Source organism: Arvicola amphibius, chromosome 6 (genome assembly GCF_903992535.2).
Source record: "Arvicola amphibius chromosome 6, mArvAmp1.2, whole genome shotgun sequence".
In the NCBI taxonomy this organism is placed as follows: Eukaryota; Metazoa; Chordata; class Mammalia; order Rodentia; family Cricetidae; genus Arvicola; species Arvicola amphibius.
The window spans coordinates 72,194,177-72,216,559 of record NC_052052.2 but is presented as its reverse complement, the minus strand read 5'-3'; the positions used below and the strand labels follow the sequence as shown (position 1 = coordinate 72,216,559).

At 37.5% G+C, this 22,383-nt stretch overlaps 1 protein-coding gene across 1 annotated transcript in view; it reads right to left on the bottom strand.

Annotated features, from left to right (window-relative positions):
* The window catches only part of Rasef (RAS and EF-hand domain containing), a 65,806-nt gene that overhangs the window by 41,399 nt on the left and 2,024 nt on the right, over positions 1–22,383 (bottom strand). The window contains exons 2-3 of the mRNA XM_038334128.1: positions 6,716–6,862; positions 5,718–5,808 (exon numbers count right to left, since the gene is read on the bottom strand). Coding sequence (XP_038190056.1) covers positions 5,718–5,808; positions 6,716–6,862 — 238 coding nt within the window. The remainder of the gene's footprint in view (positions 1–5,717; positions 5,809–6,715; positions 6,863–22,383) is intronic.

Below are 22,383 nucleotides of genomic sequence, written 5' to 3'. Positions count from 1 at the left end.
CCATTTCAGGCTCCCTCTCCTCAGTTGCCCAAGGAACTACCTGGGGACATCCCCACGGATACCTGTGAACACCTCTAGAGTCAAGTCTCTTGCCAACCCTAGAATGGCTCCCTTAATTAAGATATCTTCTTCCCTGCTCCCCTATCCACCCTTCCTCCATCCCAACCATCCCATTCCTCCAGGGTCTCCACATCCTCCCCTCCTTACTTTTCTCTCCCCATCTCCCCTTACCCCCACCCCACACCCACCACCAAGATCCCAATTTTTGCCTGGCAATCTAGTCTAGTTCCAATATCCAGGAGGATAATCATGTTTTTCTTTGGGTTCACCTTCTTACTTAGCTTCTTTAGGATCACGAATTATAAGCTCACTGACCTTTATTTGTGTCTAGAATCCACTTATAAGTGAGTACATACCAAATTCATCTTTTTGGGTCTGGGTTACCTCATTCAGAATAGTGTTTTCTATTTCCACCCATTTGCATGCAAAGTTCAAGATGTCATTGTTTTTTACCGCTGAGTAGTACTCTAATGTGTATATATTCCACACTTTCTTTATCCATTCTTCCATTGAAGGGCATCTAGGTTGTTTCCAGGTTCTGGCTATTACAAATAATGCTGCTATGAACATACCTTTCACGATAGCCACAAATAGCATAAATTATCTTGGGATAACTCTAACCAAGGAAGTGAAAGATCTATTTGACAAGAACTTTAAGTCTTTGAAGAAAGAAATTGAAGAGGATACCAGAAAATGGAAGAATCTCTCTTGCTCTTGGATTGGGAGGATCAACATAGTAAAAATAGCAATTCTACCAAAAGCAATCTATAGATTCAATGCAATCCCCATCAAAATCCCAACAAAATTCTTCACAGACCTTGGGAAAACAATAATCAACTTTATATGGAAAAACAAAAAACCCAGGATAGCCAAAACAATCTTATACAATAAAGGAACTTCGGGAGGCATTAACATCTCTGATTTCAAACTCTATTACAGAGCTACAGTATTGAAAACAGCTTGGTATTGGCATAAAAACAGAGAAGTCGACCTATGGAATCGAATAGAAGACCTGGATATTAACCCACAAACCAATGAACACCTGATTTTCGGCAAGGGAGCTAAAAATATACAATGGAAGAAAGCATCTTCAACAAATGGTGCTGGCATAACTGGATGTCAACCTGTAGAAGAATAAAAGTAGATCCGTTTCTGTCACCATGCACAAAACTCAAGTCCAAATGGATTAAAGACCTCAATATTAATCTGAACACACTGAATCTGATAGAAGAGAAAGTGGGAAATAGTCTACAACACATGGGCACAAGAGACCACTTCTTACTTATAACCCCAGCTGCACAGACATTAAGGGCAACATTGAATAAATGGGACCTCCTGAAACTGAGAAGCTTCTGTAAAGCAAAGGACACTGTCATTAAGACAAAAAGGCTACCTACTAACTGGGAGAAGATCTTCACTAACCCCACAACAGACAAAGGTCTGATCTCTAAAATATATAAAGAACTCAAGAAACTAGACTTTAAAATGCTAATTAACCCAATTAAAAAATGGGGCACTTGGTTGCTCACCTTCCTGGACTTAGGGGGAGTTGGGAGGATCTTGGACTTAACATAGTGATGGGAACCCTGATGGCTCTTTGGCCTGGAGAGGGAGGGAGTGGGGGTATGGGTGGAAGGGAGGGGAGGGAAGGAGGAGGAGGAGGGGAGAAGTTGGAAATTTTTAATAAAAAGGAAAAAATTGGGGCACTGAACTGAACAGAGAATTCTCAACAGAAGAAGTTCAAACGGCCAAAAGACACTTAAGGTCCTGCTCAACCTTCTTAGTGATCAGGGAAATGCAAATCAATACAACAAAGAAAGTATTTTTAAAATGTTCAATATCCTTAAAAATCAGGAAAATGTAGTTTAGAACAACTTCCGAGACTTTCTTAGACCCCAGTTATAATGACTAAGATAAACACAACAACCAACAAATGCTAGAGAGGCTGTAAGGACAAGGGACCCCTCCCTCATTGTTGTTGGGATTGCAAACTGGGGTAGCCTCTATGGAAATCAGTATAGAACATTAACAAAAAGCTTAAATAATTCAACCACAAAACTAATACCCTTCCTTGGCATATGTCCAAAGGACTTGACCCAATAGATACATACCTAGCCATGTGCATTAATGCTCTATTCACAATAGAATATGTATATGTATATGTGTATATGTATATGTGTATGTGTATGTGTATGTGTATGTGTATGTGTATATGTATATGTATATGAAAAGGAAACAACCTAAATGTCCTTCAGTTGAAGAATGGATAGTGAATATGTGGTTCATATACTCGATGGAATACTAGTCACCTATAATAAAAAGTGAAATCATGAAATGTGCAGGTAAGTGGTTAGAAGTAGAGAAGATTAAATTGAGAGAGGTAGCCCAGACACAAACTGAGAAATGTGAATGCTCCCTCATCTGTGGTTCTGAGATCCAAATCTTCAAGTGTGAGTATTTAACCTGAAATAATCACAAAAACTAGGAAGGTAAAAATGTACCAAGAGGGCAGGGGTAGACACTAGAGAGGGGAAGAGCAGTCTATAAGTGACTCAAATGAGAAATTGGAAAAAAAAAATGGTAGAAAGTTTATTTGAAGAAGAGAAAGGAAGTTAATACAGTATGGAATAGGAGCAAAATAATACTACATCTTTTGAGGGGAAAACATAAGGAAACATTTTTATTTATCAATATTCTTTATCAGAAGTATATATTATATAAATGTATACATATATACACATATTATATATATAAAACACTTAAATCTTCAATATGTCACTTGGACTGACAATACACTCCTCAAGAGCCATAGATTAATAAAATTCTCAATACTAGAAATGAAAAACCCTCTTTTAAGTCAAAGGAGTCCAAGAGACTTCAAAAACTATATTGACTATTGTGTTGCCCTTGGTTGACTCCCAGAATTTTATATAAGTCCCTGTTGCTGAAGATGTCATACACTTTCCACAGAGCACTAACCAAAAAGTCAGCTTTCATTGGACCAGGAAAGACTATAAAAGCTGACAAGGGGGAAAAGTAACAAAAAGCCCTTCTCAGTTAAATGCTCGCCTACCACAACAATGACCAGCGTGGCATGAAGTCTTTAAGAGAGGCTCACATATATTGGTGATAAACAATGACTGTCTAATTGTACGTAAGGGCTACTCAACAGTAGGAAAATTGTGTTTAGTACTGAAGACTTCTCATACTACCCAAGACTAGTAAGGTCATGGACCTTAGAGGAGAACCTACTCCTCCCACTTTACTAAACCAGAATTATTAGTAACTGTATTCTAAATATTCATCCTCATAGTCAAAAATAAGTAAGTATAGCTACTGCTTCCCACCACACCCCAAACCTATACACACACATCAAAGAAGCATCTCTTGGAAGCTGAATACCAGTAACGAAAGCCACAACTGACCAAAATACCAAGAACAATTGATTGTGGGGTGCCTGGTCACTCGTAAAACACAACTCAAGAATGTACAGTTCAGGGATCATCACAAAAAAAGGGAGGAAAAATATTGTAAAACCAGAAGACTAGTAAATCTACTGAGAAAGTGTATATCCTAGAAATACAGGCAAGCTACATCCATTGATATCTCAACACCATCAGGACCTAAACAATACTGCAACAAGGACAATACCAGTAAGTATGTCAAGATGGAAGGGAGAAAAAAAACTGCTAAGGAATAATGAAATGATGAAAAAGAGAATTAGAGTCCCCAGGAATGAGACCTTGAGACCTTTAATTGTTTATCTAATACAAAGTGGTCAGCACACAATGGATCTGGGCAGGACTGGAAGCAATGAGATTTGGTTATAGTGTAGCATGTGCATATGAGACCTACCTGATCAATGAATGGAAAAACAGATTAAAAAGTGATAGAAAGTTTTAAAGCAAAATTAAAAATGGATTTGCTGTTTCTAAATACAAGAGGATTGTGTCATAAAAAGGAAAAAAATCATTTGCACCAACCTTGGGCCAGGTACCCTGAACCGGCTATTACTTAAATATGATACCACAGGGTTCTTACACTTGTTATTAAGAGACAGGAAAAACAAACCTGCTACTGTAGAACCTTCCATACATATATTTCATCTTTTAAAAGTTTAAATGCAGTCACCCTACAAAGGGTAACAAAGTGACAATACCCCTATAAGTCAGCACACTCTAGTAAATAAAAACCCCAGTGTCAAGAATGGATTTCCTCTTTTGAGTTTCTGGCCAGTGGAATCCAATAGACCCCCACCAACATTATATACTATTACCACTGCTCTTGGTTACACCCCAGATTTTGATGGTAAGACCTTACTGCTAAAGACAGTGCATATTTGAGCTATTAAACACAGACAAATAAAATAAGTAATGACCCAGAAACTTCAGCTCTATCAGTTGTCTTTCACGGTATGGAAGGTTGTATGAATACTACCAGAGCCAAAAAGTAATCATCACTTCACCCAGATGTGAACCCTGTGAGCTACAATAACAACTGGCCCAGCAAGAATTTGGGTAGCATAAACTGGACAAACATAGGATTAAAAGAAATCAGGGTAATATCACATAGTTGGGTGGGTAAAGAAAGGCCAGCAGATCTGCGAGGAGCTGAGGAGTTGTGCATATAATCAAAAGCAATTGTATGAAATTCTCTAAGAATTAATAAAAATATTTTTAAAGAGATAAGATAACAAAGATCTTAGATCCAAATGGAACATAGATCCAAATGGAACTATGTGTGTGATAAAGACAAGTACGATAAATTATCTGAAAGGAAACAAAGAAGGCACAGAAAAAGATAGTAACAGTCATGGTAGTACCTACCGAAGGCAACACTTCTCAGTACTTTACATACGTCATCATGACTAATCCTCCTTGAGGCTGGCAGGTGGCAGGGCAAAGACTCACAGGAGAGATTACTTTGAGTGCCACCTGGCCTTGGTAAGAGACAAGTCAGGACATATACTTATATCTGCTTGATGCCAGCACTGGGGCCTGCACTTTTATTGCCTCTCAGCACCAAAATAGAATTTTATATCCTAATATTACCCACTCAAAGAAAATGTGTATGTTTTCTGCTTTCAACAAATATCAACAGCTCAAATATATTTTATATTGAAAAACAAAACTCCCCTGAGGAAATGACTAAAGATATGCGATTTTAACTTAAGAATACCAATGATAATAAGATTTCTTCACAAAACACCACAGATAAGAGACAGGACTTTAACTGCAATAGAGATTTAAAGTTGGGTAGTGAGAATAATATACAGGTAGATATTCAGCCATCTTCTCACCAAGCCTGACTCCAGTTCTCCAATCCACATCAAGCATTTCCAAGAGGCTTCTGACCTCCTACGCATGTTGCCACCTCTCCCACTCACATGAGTCTTATGATATACATACCAGTACTGGAGAGCTATGTCCTCAGCTTATTTGATTAAAATCTCTCTATTTCTTTAACTTTTGATTATAAAACACTTCTGGTTATAAAAATCATTTACGTGCCCCGAATCTAAAAATTAGATATTTCGATATAGAATACTAAGTAGTAAAGTCTACTGTCCCCATGCTTTGACACCAAACAGAGCTCCACAATAAAAGGTACTTCCTGAAGATCTGCCAAATGAATGAATGGTCAATCCACAAACTCACGTCTTTCCGGGTCTCATTTTCCACTGCATGAATCCTCTGATCCATTTCCTCTTCCAACTCACTCAACTGAATGGCTGCCTTGTCTTGGGCTCTGAAATTCAAAAGAAAACATTGTAGTTTTGGATTGAAAAATGCAAAGAGAAACTCAAAGCTCATCAACTTTAGGCTTCACATTATACAGATGAGGTTAATATTCTACATGATTTTTCCCAATCCTCCTATATGACAAACTAAGGCTGTCAGCATGACTATTTGGGTATAAATGACATTAAACAACTGAAATAGAATAAATATTAGCCTTAGACAAATAATAGCTAAAGACAGCAAATGTGACTTTCAGCAAATGTGCACTTCTTATTGTCACAACTGACTGACAAACTTAGAAAATGGATAACAGATCATCAGCCATAATTTTAAATTCTATTACATAAACTTCAGATCACATAGGCTAAAGTTAAAGTCAGAAGGATTGATTTCAGTGACTGTTTCTAATCAGTCTCCTACAGTTCTAGAGATGAAAGTATCTGTTAGAAAAAGTATTTTGTTCTAAGATGTCATGTACTGACTCATGACTCCAAAGAGCCCATCTTCATCAATCTTTTGAAGACACAGGACTGAGACTTGGAAAGAATAGAAAGTCTGCTGTCAAGGTCTTTCTCTAGCTTGGCTTCAGAGTCTTCCTGCCTCTCTAAAAGTTTCCTACTTTGGTAAAATGGCTGAGGAGAAGACATGTTCTGGATTTTTCTGAATGGAATCATCAGTTTTGAGCAGTTGACAACATAGGATGGCAATAACCAACCAACAGATTGCTTTTTGACCCTGTAATTACTATCTGACATAATTTACCCTGTGTGGAATATTCCAGAAGATTCTGGACTGCAAAATTTCAAGAAGTCCACTTGTATCATAGCATGCCTTTCAGTCCCTATGCCCCCACCCCCTGTCACAGAACAAGTACAAGGACCCTATGTGTCCTCAGAAAGGAAGCAGATTGATACCTCTTCACTGCAATAGCCAAGTTTTCCATTTCAGTGCTCTGAAGTTTGATCTCACGGAGAAAGTTTCTTATCACATGTTCATATGGCTGAATTAGTCTTGGCTCCACAAGATTGATGTTCTGGTACAGGGTACTAACTTGTTCTTTTCTGCCAAAAATATTAAAATTAAGTGGTATCAGTTTAAAAGTAAAACAGAAAATATATAGTGATTAGAAAGGCAACTTTAAAAAAAGATTTTTAAATTTATAGATTGATCTGGAATAAAGATAACAGAGAAGGCAAAGAGCCTGTTTTGTTCTCCATGTCAGAAGACAGCAATTGGGAAAGCCAGTGCAAAAGCAAGGAAAGGGACTTATAATGAAGGATTTTTCATTTTACTAGCTAAAACCTGAATAGTAAAGAACTTTTACAGAAAAGTAAATGAATTACCAAATTCTGTGGTTCTCCAATCCCTAACAAGACATGTATTCATCTTTACACTGAGAAGAGTAGATATACCTATTATTTTGTGGTTTGTCAAAACTACTTCAGACAAACCCACATTTGAAGATACATTACCACATTTTCTTCTAGCTCTTCAAAAACTAAAAGTTTGGAGTTTTTTCATACCGAACAATTTTCTGTTTTCCAAACACCATTTAAATGTTTAATTTTTTATTTAATTAATAACTACTAAAAGTTGGCACAAGCTCCCAGACTAAGGGCTCTAATCTAAACTTCAGACACCAGTCAGCAGACCAAGTAATGCCTATCTCCCTAACTAATCAACAACAAATCAGCAGTTCCCATAACCCACTCTCAGGCTTGATGGTATTTTAAAATGCCTCATGGAACCCAGGAAAATATTTTACCTTCTTTTAAGAACTTATTATAAAGAATAGCAAAACAGGAAGTATACAAAGAGGGCACAGAATTTTCATGTCTTGTCTATGCCACTCATGCTGCCTACACTTTGATGTGCTCATAAATCCAGAAGCTTCATAAGCACACTCTTATAACCATAGGCCAAACTCAACTTTCATCCCATTTTTAATCCCCGACTCAGCAATGAGACCCCAAGTTTCAACCCTCAAATAATACTTGCATATTTGTTTATTTGACACTCAGCCTCCAGTCCAAAGAAATCTATGGTCTAGAGTTATCATTAATTTCATTACCTAATAGACAAAAAGAGATGTTTAGATAGTGGCATTCCAGCCTCAGAAAGCATCAGCTAATGACCTAAGTGGAACTGAGTATAGCTTTCAAGTAAATCCCCTTTATATCTTTATAGAAACACATACTGTGCTGGTTATTTTTATACCAAGTTCATACCAGCTAGAGTCACTAGAGAGCAGGAGCCCTCAACTGAGAAAATGATTAGGTAAGATCAGACTGTAGGAAAACCTGTAGAGCCCATTTTAGAGATTTATATGGGAGGGCCCAGCCCATTGAGGACATAGTCTGAGAGTTTTTGTCAACTTTCAGGTGGGCCTGGGTTCTGTAAGAAAGCAGGCTGAGCAAGTCATAAGAGCAAGCCAGTAAGCAGCACCACTCCATAACCTCTGCATCAGCTCCTGCCTCCACATTCCAGTCCTGTTTGAGTCCTGTCCTCGCTGCTTTTGATGATAAATTATTATATGGAACTGTTAGTGAAATAAACACTTTCTTCCCTGAATTGCCTTTGGCCATGATATTTTATCACAGCAATAGTAACCCTAACAAAGACACATACTCTGTGTGGATTTAATAATCACTCGACTTTCTACCAGCACCAACATTTTTCTCAAAACATGGACTGTGTGCTGGTGTCCTTTGACATGGTCATCGGGGACAATGCAATGCATCCTTCTTTCTTGTTGCACTACAGAGTAGGTGTGTTGTAATTTTACATGATCTGCAGCTGTGAAAGCAGATGAAAGTAGCAGGGATTTTTTTTTTTAAAGGAAAGCTGAAAGATACACCAGGGATTTGAAAAATAGATAATTTCTTAGGTCTAAATAACTTACCACAACACCAGCATGAAAGAATTATCAATTTTTGTCAGACTTAAAAATGCTATGGATAGACAGTATTCAAAAAACAAAAAAGCTATATCCTTTCATACACACTGCATTATGGAATAATCAAGAGCAGAACTTGGTAATTTCTTATACTTGGTGATCTCCCACTGTGATTTGGTAGTCACTTCCTCAACAGTGTGAAAGTTCCACTGTTTCCAGACCCTATTATGGAGAGATTACTCATGATGTGCATGTCTTGCACTGGAAACACTACTGGGCAGGACAAGCAACCAGAAAGCTCACAATCTCACAGCCATCCACAGCACCTATGCATGGACAACAGTGTGATGACCACATATCATTCAAATACCATGAACATAGATCTCACACCATATTCTCCATTCATTTTGCCTAGAGTTTCTCAAGGACAGTCTGTTTTCATGTTTATTTTTGATGTAATTATTTATTATTTTATGCATATAGTGTTTTGCTCTCATGCATGTCTGTGCACCCCGTACATGCCTGGTGCTCACAGAAGTAGAAGTTTGTAAGCTAATACAGGATTATCAGGAGTTCAGTCAAGGCCATTCTAGCTAAATTATAAATTATTACTATTATTTTAGTTAAAATTAAATAAAAGAAGGACAAGGACCAAAGGTTGATGGGAGAAGGGCAGGAAGGGTTGGTCACGTTACAGGCTCTCTCTCTAGACAGGTTTGAAAAGAAGGTTCAGTGACCTTTCAGGTCTCATAGAGTTCACTTTTTCCTTAGGCAGCTGCAGACCACCTGCTCCAAGACCAAAGACAATCTTGCATTATTACTTTACTTTATCAGTGTCTTGTGACTTTTACATCTAGGCTTGGTTAAATGGTATGGAACTTAGCCACCTCCCCACCTGCCCTTGAAATCCTGTGAGAGCAAGAAATCTTCTTTTGTTCTTTAGACCTGAAGGTCTACCTTTCCTTTTAAGATCACATGTACTGTCATTCTTCTTGTCTTTCAGAACCTAGGAGAAAATAAGGCTCTGTCCTTTCAGGATCCTATCAACATGATTTTGACAACTGTCTCCCATAATGAAGTTCTTATCTGGACCTGAATGCTTGCCTGTCCGCTATAGACTGTGATCCTGTAATTCTTCTAATGAAGCTTATCTATGGGGTAATTGATCTCAGCTTTCTTTCTACAAAGCCACCATTATCTACAACGGGCAGTAATACAGCAAGGTAGGAGGGCAAGCAAGGAAGAATTAGAATAACTGTACTTTGCTTTAAAAAAATAATGTGGGACTCTGCTATTATATCACATAGCCACATATTGTGATAATAGCAGAAAGTGACAGAAGGAAGCAAAACTGTATCATATCTAATGAGTTATGTCAAAGGCTGTAACCCATCGATCAAGAGAAGCTTCAGTTATGGTGCAGAAGAAGTGGTTCTCTTTAGGCCTTCTCACTATAACACAATGTATTGTGACCGAACTTGTGTACAACCTCTTTTGAAATGTTCACAACAACCTCAGAAAGTATTTCTATTAACTCATTTTATAAATCAGATAGAGATAAAGGTCTGTTATAAGATAAATCATGGTCCCAATGCCCCAAATTCATGTATTGAAACTCTACCACCAGGAACTCAGACTCTAGCTAATTATACTTGAGTCCTTAAAGAAGGAATTAAGTTACAATGAAATCATTATGGTGAGTTCTAATCCAGTCTCACTAGTAATCTTACAGAAAGAAGATATTTAAACAGTGACATATATAAAGAAAGGACCAGGTGAAGATTTAAGAGAAGATGGCAACTACAAGTCTAGAAAAAAAGGCCCAGGATAAACTAACCCTACTGTTTCCCTGGTGTCAGATTTCTAGAATCTACAATCATGAGAATTTCCTGCTGTTTAAACTAAGGTACAAAAAATAGAAATATACTATGTGGTAGGAATATGTCAGAGAAATCATTCCCTAGAGTCCTGATTTCCCAGCTAATTGCACAACAGTGAAGCATTCAGTTGTAGAAGTTTCAACAGGTCCTTCACTTTCTGTAAATGTCTAAAATGGGAACAAATTATAGTGACATGAATTCTCTTGGGTTATTTTCTGATTCATGTTTTATATAAAGTTCTAATAATAATTTATAGTGACATATATACATAAATTACTGATGAAAATATATACCACTGGTAGGAAATGTGTATGCTACAAAATCAACTATTACATCAGAATGGCCTTAATCCTCATCTACCCTACTTCTTATGTAAGGGATTTGTGGAAGGTGTACAAAGTCATGGGTTCAATTTTCAGTACCATATAAACTAGATGTGGTAGCACACACCAATAATCTCAGCATTCAGGAGGTAAAAATAGGAAGATCAGAAAGTCAAGTCATCTTGGGCTATATATAATTGGATTATATATGATATAGTCTCAAAAATAAAGCAAAAAATAGTTTCCAACTCGTTCTCTCTGGCTCTAGATTGTTACTCTCCAAGTAGGACCTAGGTCTTTACATCACAGCAAGAAAATACCTCATCCCTCTAGGTAAAAGTAGGAGGCCAATGCTTCAGCAAGACAGTGTCAGAGCAGGGAAGATGTCAATTTTTCAGCATCAAATAAGGAATGGAGAAGATAGAAGGACCCAAAGCACATAGGCCAAAATGAACTTCATAAGAAGGGATGGAGGATAGTTCTATGAGTACCTGAAGCCACTGAAAGAAACAATGGGAGAGATTGCATAATAAGAATAGTCTTTTAACTACTTCATTGTCTTAATTAGGGGTTTTATTGCTGAAAAAAAAAAACAAAACAAAAAAACAAACCATGACCAAAAAGCAAGTTGGGGAGAAAAGGCTTACACTTCCACATTGCTTTTCATCATTGAAGAAAGTCAGGACAGGAACTCAAACAGGAGACAGGAGCTGTTGCAAAGGCTATGGATGGGTGCTGTCTACTGGCTTGCTTCCCATGGCTTGTTAAGCCCAAGTTCTTATAGAATCCAGGACCAGCAGCCCAGGAATGACAGCACCCACCTTGGGCTAGGTCTTTCCCTGTTGATCACTAAATGAGAAAATGCCTCACAGCTGAATCTCATGGAGGCAATTCTTCAATGGCTCCTTCCTTGAATAACTCTAGCTTGTTTCAAGTTGACACACAAAATCAGCCAGTATACTATCTTCACATAATCCTGGATGAGGCAGGACTAACTTGGCCCAACAAGATGAGTCATTCCAGGAAGTTTGACTTCCCTGGCTCTTTTTCACTGCTATATGATCCAAGGAAGATCTCACCTGAGTATTAAACCATGTCTTATCCAGGGCCCGCTGCCCAATTACATCTCTGGCAGTTAAAACTCCAGATGTGTTGCAGCACCTTTTAAATAGTTAAGTACTTATCTGGTTGTCATTCTGTCAAATACTTTAATATGCACTTACTGGAAGATGAGAAAACTTACTAGATTCACTGAAATAGGAAGAATTCAAATTGTAAATGACTTTCTATTCAAACCACTGACATTTAGTATTGGGTTGATTGCCAATGAAAACAGTAAAGTAGAAAGAACAGAAGGCAATATGATACAGGTTTAGCGGAGGCACTGGTGACTTCTAACATCATAGATTAACAGTGCCTAGCATATGCAATAGAACTCAGCTGGACTTGAATGCATCTTCCACCACCAAAGCTTTACATACACTTCACTCTTCACACACAATAACAGGATCAAAGGGTGACTCTTTTCAGTCACTGTACTGACCTTTGTTTGGAAGCTACTTACATCTTTGAAAAATAAGCCAGTAAACAAGCTCAGATAGCATCTATTTCTGTAAAGTCATCTAAACTGTATTACATTTTTTCCCAAAATTACTTGGAAAGCATTGATCAATTTTAAAATCTCGAGTAAACTGTAAAGAAATGGACAGCAACGAATTAAGCATACTGATGAGGAAAGATGGTTGATGAAATTTAATTCTGGAATTCAGTCATTAAAATTAAATACACCTCAACCAATGTTTTGATGGGCCTCCTATTTTTTCTTGATTTGATTTATATTCAGTGATATTCCATAACAGAGAAGAATGAACCTAACAAGGCAACAATTTAGAAGAATCTAAGTAGGATAAAGTGGAAGAACAATAAATGAAGACATTTTCTTAAACCAGTTTTGTCTTACAGAAGTTAAAATGAATAAAAAATATTTATCAAAAAAGGACTTTTAAGAGAAGCAAAGATTTTTGCATTGGCAAACATGAGACCTGTAATAAAGAAATAATGGGTGTAGACTATTATAATTAAAAGGAGTAGATTATTGAATCTACTTTTATTTAAAAAAACAACTATTAATCCAAAATAGTTTACATTGGTATGAATTTTGGTTTATTGATACAAATTTAAAGTTAATTTTATATACTTTATGTATATTTCTACTCTTGTTTAAATATGTTTATTTATATAGCTCATTTAAAAATGTGATGCATAATTAAAAATACAGATTATTATATGTCATCTATAATAATCAAATTTACAGCCATATTAGTTACACTTTCTTGGCATACAAAGATATATTTTAGTTAGGTAGGTAATATTCAAGCACTTCAAAGAATATGACATTTAAAATGTTTTAAGAACTTAGACTTTTCTCAAAAGAGAAATGTCTGCTCCTGGAAGCACCAATAACTTCAAAGAAGATAATAGGCAAAAAAACTCCATATAGAGTTTGCTTCCAATGTGGCAAGGTTGGCCCATTTGGGCAAGAAACTGCTCTTGCCTGGACTTCTTGACAGTATTCTATATAGACTGGACATGCAGGACCTACAGAAAAATGACTTCTAAACTTTGCCAAAACAAGGTAGGATGGTCCTTCAGGTTCCTACTTCACAGAATAAATTTCCAGACATTCTGTAGGACAGAGAGGAAAGCAATTCACAATCTTTGTGAATATAGGTTGGACAGTCCTTCAAATTTCCTGCTTCACTATAAAGTCTGCCAGATACTATGGGCCTGTAGGGTAAAATGGATTTCCCAATGTTACAGAAGAACTTTAGGTGACTGTCTAGGCAGCCAGATGTCTCTGTCATTTCTAGAGTTTTCGAAGTTGCTTGCAATGCACTTCCTGCTTACCTAATATTATATCCTTCTGGAGTCTTTGATGGACTTGAAGGTGAGACAGTTATAATTAGTTTTCCTTAGTTATGATAAAAGATAAATTAGATATGAAACTTTAGACTCACAAAGATAGGATAAGTGATAGAGTATTTTCATTAATTTTGTCAATTACAGATTAAATATTATAACTAATTCTTACTCCATAACTGTTTTATTGTATATAATTTTATGAAGGTAAAGTTAAAACCTTTCTTTTTGATTAAACAGAAAGGGGAAATTGCTGTTGGATGTGTTTCTATACACTGTGAATATGTGTTTCTCAGTTTGGTAAATAAATAAATACTGTTTGGTAAATAAAGCTGCTTTCACCCATGGCAAGGCAGGACAAAGTCAGGTGAGAAATCCTAAAGCAGGGTGGACTCATGAGAAATACCAGCAGCCACCCAAGGAACAAGATGCAAAAGCACTACTAGTAAGTCACAGGCCATGTGGTGATACACAGATTAATAGAAATAGATTAATTTAAATATAAGAGCTAGCTAATAAGCCAGAGCCATCAACCAAGCATTTATAAGTAACAGTAGCCTCTGAGTGGTCAAATGGAAAGTAGCAGGAGGGAGAAAAATTTCCAATTACAACCCCATGCATGTACATGTCACCAATGGTTTTCAGAAAAAACAGCTAAAAGCATGCTCAGTCCTTCTTTAATTAGACTTCAACAGGCATGCTCTCTTAGCCAAAAACTGTCCTATCTAGAGAGAGCCATCAACTGTTAATGTCTTCAAATTTTAATTTAATAACCATAGTAAAAATAATAATCTTAAATATGTAGCTATCAACACAGCCAGCAATACTATCAAAACAGCACAGCAGAACAGGATCACACTGAAGAAGACACTCCTCCTCAACAGAGAATGAGACACAAACATGGGGAAGGATGTGCAGAGTCCACAGACTTGAGCACCTGGGACTACATACACCTGCACTACCTTGGATATCTTCATATATGTCAGTAATAACATTCTTCTAAGAAACATTTTGAAGAAAACCATTTTATAAAACTACCTATAATAAGAAAAGCAATTTGTCAGATTAGAAAATAATATTCTAATACAATCATATAATTTAAGATATATTAGCTATCTTCATTTTCAGTATCTTGCCACAGTGACTGCAAGTAAACATTATTTCTACACCGCATGAGAAGGAGGCTTTAGACAAACCAGATTCTGTCCCAGTGGTGGGGAGGTGGACCTCAACCAGAAAGCCAAAGCCTTGAATGCATAACACTGACCTTCAGATAAAACAAAATCACACGGTTGATCTTCACTACTCCCAGAGTCTCCTTCTGGGTCTTCAGATTTCCACCTAGACTCAACCAGTTTGGACATGCCTCCATAATAAGTAAATTCTTTAAAAATCAGTTAGACTCCTTGCTAAGCCAAAACAGGATATGTAGACAAGTGTGTATTTACTCATACATTGGTTCTGCTTCTTCCTAAAGACTCCAATATTAAAGTATTGTACATCAGTGCATGTTATATGGGGCTGAACTATACAGGAACAAACTCACTAGCTTCTCGGGGCATGGTTGCATTAAGTACAGGAACAGGAATCAAACCTCAGTTTTTGTTGACCATGATTCAATAGACTGTCACTTCTAAGGCTCCTATTTTAATTTTAGCCACTATATCAACCTGAGTAACAGGTTTGCAATCTTTAACCTAAAGTTACCTCACTTTACCCTTGCAGGAGAAAGATGATGCATTGTCCTTTTACATTAACATAAAAGACTCACATTTTCACTTAGAATCAATCAAATGATCTGTCTGTAAGCCTAACTTCAAGCCTCTGTAACAAATTTTCAAGACCACTCTGATGTAATGCATGCAAGCACACTCCTATGACATCAGTCAACTCTTTCCTGAAGAGGACACCACAAACACACATACAGAGAGAGAGAGAGAGAGAGAGAGAGAGAGAGAGAGAGAGAGAGAGAGAGAGAGAGAGACTCCAGACATAAAGGTTTTATGCTTGAAGTGGCATCCACAGAGAGCAGGCCACATATGTAGTAGTGTGTGGATGAAAACCACAATGGATGACACCTCTTGAGCTTTCTGATTGCCATGACTAAGAAGCCAAAACCCAACACCTCCTTCCTTCCATCTATCTTCACCTTAAAGAAAGGAAAAAAGAAAATAGGCAGATTGTCACTGTTTGAGTATTCTGGTTACAAAAGTGTACAGACACAGCCTTAGGCTGCAATAGTACAGAAAAACAGGAGAATATTGAGACATGGGAACGAACAGGAGAGCTCTTCATCTTGGAGTCTGGTTGAAGTCTCTCATTTCCCGAGAATCAGAAACTCCAATGCAGGTTCCCCATCCACCACCTGCCATGAGTCAGCTTTTCATGGAGCTGGATCATGAAATTCAAAATCACTCACAAAATATGATAAGCCTCACACAAATTTTTGAAGATATTTAGAGAAATGTTCTAAAACAACAGGTTGCTAAGATTTTGTACCTGCCCCTAACCATTCTGAGACCACTTCTGACACCCCATTCCCACACCAACACACAGTGGCCAGGAGGATGAACAACAAGCACAGTTTTGTTGAACCAGAAATTAAAACATGGAGTAACAGCAAACAAGAAGCTAAACAAACATTCAGCAAATGTGAGACTAGACATCCAGACCAGAGAACACTATCAGTAACCACCACCTATCACAAAAAAAGTCAAACATGAATAGACAAGACAACATGTCTCCTCCAGAAATTAGCAATCTCACTGAAATATTCTCTGAGAAAAGCTAGATAATTATTACTTCCAGAACAACTATTATAAGACAGTAACTATAAATATGTACAGAGACATGGACTCAAACTGGAGCCTAACTAGAAGCATCAATCGTGCTGACTAGCATTTATCGTACAACAACATACCACATGATACTGAAAAAATGTGAATTATCAGTATCACCCAGCTACAAGTTCTGTGACCTACAACAGTGACCTGCCTGTAAGACTTACTTGTACAATAGTGGCACAACCACTTTTTTATTAGACTTAATGCCCACTCCATAAAAGGAAACCCATACCTGATACTTCTAAAATGGTCAAGAATCTGAGACATTGATAAATAACTGGAGCCTATTGGAAAGCCTACTTCTTCAATTACTCCATTACAGAACATAGCAATAAGATGACTCTTAATGGCACAGTGCTAGACACATAAACCAATGTCTTACTCAACCCACACCAGAGAAGCTTCTTCTTACAGTCAATGAGCATTAACACACAGAACCACAACAAGCCCATGTACAGAGTGAGCAACTTTGAAACATGCAGTCCTAAATGAAATGGTTTCATCAAATCTCTCCCTTTAAGGAGAGATATAAAAAGATATAAGGAGCTATAAAGAATAGGAGACAGAAGGGTAGTAAGATTCAGAAGTATGAGCCAAGCAAACAGTGTCATCTGGACACAGCAGGACCAATGCACATATGAACTCAGAAACTGTGGCAGCATGCACAAGACCTGCACAAGGGTCAATCTAGACAGGGTCCCAGTACTGAAAGTAATAAGGGTCAAATTCCAAACAAAGTAGCTATCAACCACTGATAACCCATCGACAGAAGAAAAATTAATATTCTTCAATGGTGACTCACTGAATATATTTGCCACACTTCAAAAAGGCCCCATGTCTATGAGTAGTTGGCCAAGACAAAATGAACTCGGTGGTATTTTTGTGGACATTTTGTTTTATTTTGCTTTGTTTCACCACTTTTTTTATTTTATGCGTCTTTTTGTTCATTTTATTATTTATTTTGTGGGTTATTTATGTTTTTTTTGTTTTTTCTTGCTGTTTTGTCTCTTTTCTGCTTTTAAAGATGAGATAAAATTGAGTAGGTAAGAAGGTGGGGGGAAGATCTGGGAGGAATTAAGAGAGAGGACATGATCAAAATATATTGCATGAAAAATTATTTATGTTAAATAATTAAGAGGAGAGAAATGGCAAAAAATAATGCTCAATAATATGAAAGAAGATATGAACAAATACCTAAATAAGGACTGTGAAAAGACTTGAAGGAAATAGTGCAAACAGTTCAAGAACATTAAGTGGTAAAATGCACACCCCTCCATACAGATGTATGATGCTAATGAGATATGATATGCCAGGGTTCACTGAAATTTTAGAGATTATGGACATTGCTACTGGTTACTCATAATTGGGTGATCCTATTGCTGAAGGCACCACACGTTTGGATGTAGAATACAAAGAAACCATGATGGAACTGACCTGGAAGTTTCCTCAGTGCTATACAGACTTCAAAGTGTAGAAAGTCACTATTTAACATCTGGGGGAGAATTGGAAAGGTCTAGAACAGGACTGGGGCCAGGGCCTCAAAGAGGTAAGGGTTTTGGGTTTTGGGAACCTGAATTTTCTCCTGGATGAGAATAAAGTTATCAGTTACAATGTCATTGTGCTTCTGATTTGGTGACACACTTGAGATTCTGTGTTTCTTTTGTGAAGCATTGCTTGATTAGCTTCTGTGAGTCTGTTCCATTTTTCCCCTTTAAACTGTATAGAAGATGCTATATTTCTCTTTTCTTTGTATTCTATTGATTTTATTGAGCTATACATTTTTCTGTCCTCTCCTCTCTGCCTCTCCCGGCCCCTTTAACCCTCTCCCATGGTCCCAAATTTACTCAGGAAATCTTGTCTTTCACTACTTCCCATGTAGATTAGATCCATGTACATCTCTCTTAGGGTCCTCATTGTTTTCTAGGATCTCTAGGATTGTGATTTGTAGGCTGGTTTCTTTTCTTTATTTCTTAATAAATTAGATTAGTATAAGTCATTATGTTATGCAAGATCTCCTGTCACAACTTCCCTATCTTCTTTATTCTCTCATTCCCAGCCCTCTGCCTTAGCAACTTGTCCCTGAAGAATAACCTGCTGGTACAGATTATACTTTCTTCTGTAAACTGCCTTAGTCAGCTGTTTTATCTTTGTAATAGAAAAGTAACAAATACAATTATCTTCCTCCCTCTCTTCCTAAGTATTGCCCTCCTCCTTTCCTAAATAAAGTCCTGACTCATTCCTATTACTTTTCTATTGCTGTAATAGAACACCATGACCAAGGCATTTAATAGATGGAAGAGTTTATTTTTACATGTGGTTTCATGGGGTTAGAGTTCACGATGTCAGAGCAAAGGATGTGGGCAAGGCAGCTTAACAACCTGCTAAAATCTCACATCTTGTAACCCAAGCAGGAAGCCTCCATAGTAAACTGAAAATAGGATGATCTTCAAACTCTCAAAACTTGCCTCCAATGACACATCTTCTCCAACCAAGCCATATTTCCTTAACTGTCATCACCAACTGAGGAACAAGTACCCAGATGCCAAGATAACCATGGACATTTTAATCAAACCACCAATATTACAAACACATTTTGCTAAATGGACATACTGTCAAACTGTCTCTCAAATCTTTATTTTTATATCCCTAGATTAGTGCTGTCCTCAGCCTTGATTAAAGAAACTTCTCTGTGTGGTAACTAGTTGTTATTATAAATTCATGCTTGGAAAATGCTAAGAAAAATGAGCATTGAGAACTCAACATTAAACAAGATACCAACATTTCCCCTTGCCAAGTTCAGTTCATATCACTTAAAAGAAGACAAAAGCTGGGTGTTGGTGGCGCACACCTTTAATCCCAGCACTCGGGAGGCAGAGGCAGAAGGATCTCTGTGAGTTCAGGACCAGCCTGGTCTACAAGAGCTAGTTCCAGGACAGGCTCCAAAGCCACAGAGAAACCCTGTCTCAAAAAGAAAAAAGACTATAAGAGTTTAACCATAGAAAAATGGGCCATAGAGTAAGTAGTGTTTTGTGGACATGACAGAGTTGTGGAACTCAAATTCACAGCAGCTGTGGCTGTCTGCATAGTTCATACACAATAATGGGACAGTAAGTACATGCACAGGACTCACAGGTGCTTATAGGTCTTCATTCTGACCAGGGGAGCCAATGGCATTTGAGCATTATGGGGAGGGAGGCAAGCAAGAGGAAACAAGATGTTATTGTATTCAGTGATTTCGTCACTGGTGAGTTATTCATCCTCGGGTTGAGAGCTGTCCTGGTAGGTGTTTTTTTGTTTGTTTTGGTTTGGTTTGGTTTGGTTTGGTTTGGTTTGGTTTGGGGTAGTTATTATTTGCTTGTTTGGTTGGTTGGTAAGTTGATTTTTGTATTTGTCAACTTGACACAATCTAGAGCTAACCAAGGAGAAGGAATCATGGAAGAAAATGATTCCATAGACTAGCTTATAGGCAGGTGTGTGTGACATTTTCTTAACTGGTAATTGATGTGGGAAGAACCAGCCCACTGTGGAGGGTGATACCCTAGGGTCTGAGATATATACAAAAGAAGGCTGAACAAGCCAATAGAGTAAACCAATAAGCAGCACTCTTCCATGGCTCCTGCTTCAGTTTCTGCCTCCAGGCTCCTGCCTCCAGCTCCTTTCCTGACTTGCCTCAGTTATGGTCTGTAACCAAAGAAGCATATGACAAAATGAACTCTTTCCTCCCCAAGTTACTTTTGGATTTTTATCACAGCAAACCAAAACTCTAGCAAAGGCCATAGCTTCACATGTATTCTCACAAGCAACCCTGGATAAACTGAGTGGATCACAAAGCAAAAATAAATACCTAAAAGTGGTATGGAAACTCCTTAGAATGGAAAGATGATGGTGGTGGTAGGAGAAGAGAGATCAGAGAGAATTGTGGAACTAGAGAGTATTATATAAATGTATGAATTTGTCAAAGAATCAGTCAATTTAAAGAAAAGGACAAGTAACACAGTGTGAACAAGAAAGTCTAACCTGGCTAATGATTCCCAAAGCCCAGAAAATCTAAGACAAAAGGTTCATTTCTTTACATAATGATCACTGAGCTTTTAAACTTTTTTTCAGCAATGCTTACTTCCTCCTTTAGAAGTGTATGTTTGTCTAATGAACTGTTTCCGTGTCTGCTACTATCTACCTATCTCTATCTCTGGTCAATTCCTTTTTCTGGGAGACAGGAACCCAGAATCTTCCTGAGGTGTCTATTTCATTCAGTATTGACCAATATTACCAAGAACTTTTAAAGGCAGTGGTGGAATCTACTCAAAGAATGGTGAAAACCAGTCTGGGATGACTGGTCTTTACAAATGTAAGAGCTAAAAACTCAGCCAACAAAACTTCTTTCACCAGTATAGTGACCCAGGCTCTAGGAATTTTCTAGGCTACATTGTAAGTCTGCTCTATACCCAGACATAACATTCCAGCCATTTCTCTACCTATCTCTAGAATTTTCCATGACCCAGCACCACTTTCCTTACTGAATTCTATTTCATTAGTGCTTGCTTCACTTCACTTCCTATTCTGGTTTCACTGCTATGAGACCATATTCTATCTTTATATTCACCAGATGCAAGGCTGCATGTCACAAACTTCCAGCATGTAAGGGAAATGGACCCTCAATCTCCTAAGAGAAAACAATTTCATGCATGTATTAACATTTATCACATGGCCATTTACATTTCTTTATGGTACTGTTTAATTTCTTCTCTAATTTCAAAATTATTGTAGATTGTGAAGTTTAAATCTATACAAACTTAATATTTTGCTTAAATGTAAAACATTTGTAAATGTAAAATCACTAAATATCTGCTAAAATGTAAAAGTAGTCAGCACTACTATGTTTTACCTCTACAGGAAGGACATTCTTGTATCTAGTACATTTTCTTTTTAAGACAGGCATGGGGCCGTAGACCATCAAATAAGATAGAGCATCAATCAATTTGGGAACAAGCTTGAATGCCACATTTTCCTTCCTCTGGTAATGTTTTTTTTTGTTTGTTTGTTTGGTTGGTTGGTTGGTTTTTTTTTTTGTTTTTGTTTTTGTTTTTCGAGACAGGGTTTCCCTGTAGTCTCTAGAGCCTGTCCTGGATCTAGCTCTTGTAGACCAGGCTGGCCTCGAACTCAGAGATCCATCTGCCTCTGCCTCCCGAGTGCTGGAATTAAAGGCGTGCGCCACCACCGCCCGGCCTCTGGGAATGTTAAATATTCCTGCAGAAGAAAACTATTTTCTATCAAATTTACCCCGATATATCCCATAGTAAAATGAACAAATACCATTTTTCTTAAAGGTTAGAAAATTCAAGATCTTGGGACTAGAGAGATGGCTCATCAGTTAAGAGCACTGGCTACTCTTCCAAAGGATTGGAGTTTGGTTCCCAGCACCCACATCAGACAGCTCACACTATATCTAACACACCTGAAGTCTCTGAGGGTATCTGCATACATGTGCACATACCCACAGATACAAAAAATTAAAAGAAAATGAATCCTTTTTTTAAAAAAAAAGTCCTAAAGACAACAAACAATATTCTCATTTACAGCAGTCAACAATTTGTGATTTCCTGCAAATAGCCCACAATCTTTAAATATTATTTAAAGAAATAGCTAAGAAATGGTACTAGCACCCTATATAAGCTTGTTAATCTTCCTTTCCTTTTCCCCCCGGGGTTTGGAACAATGCCT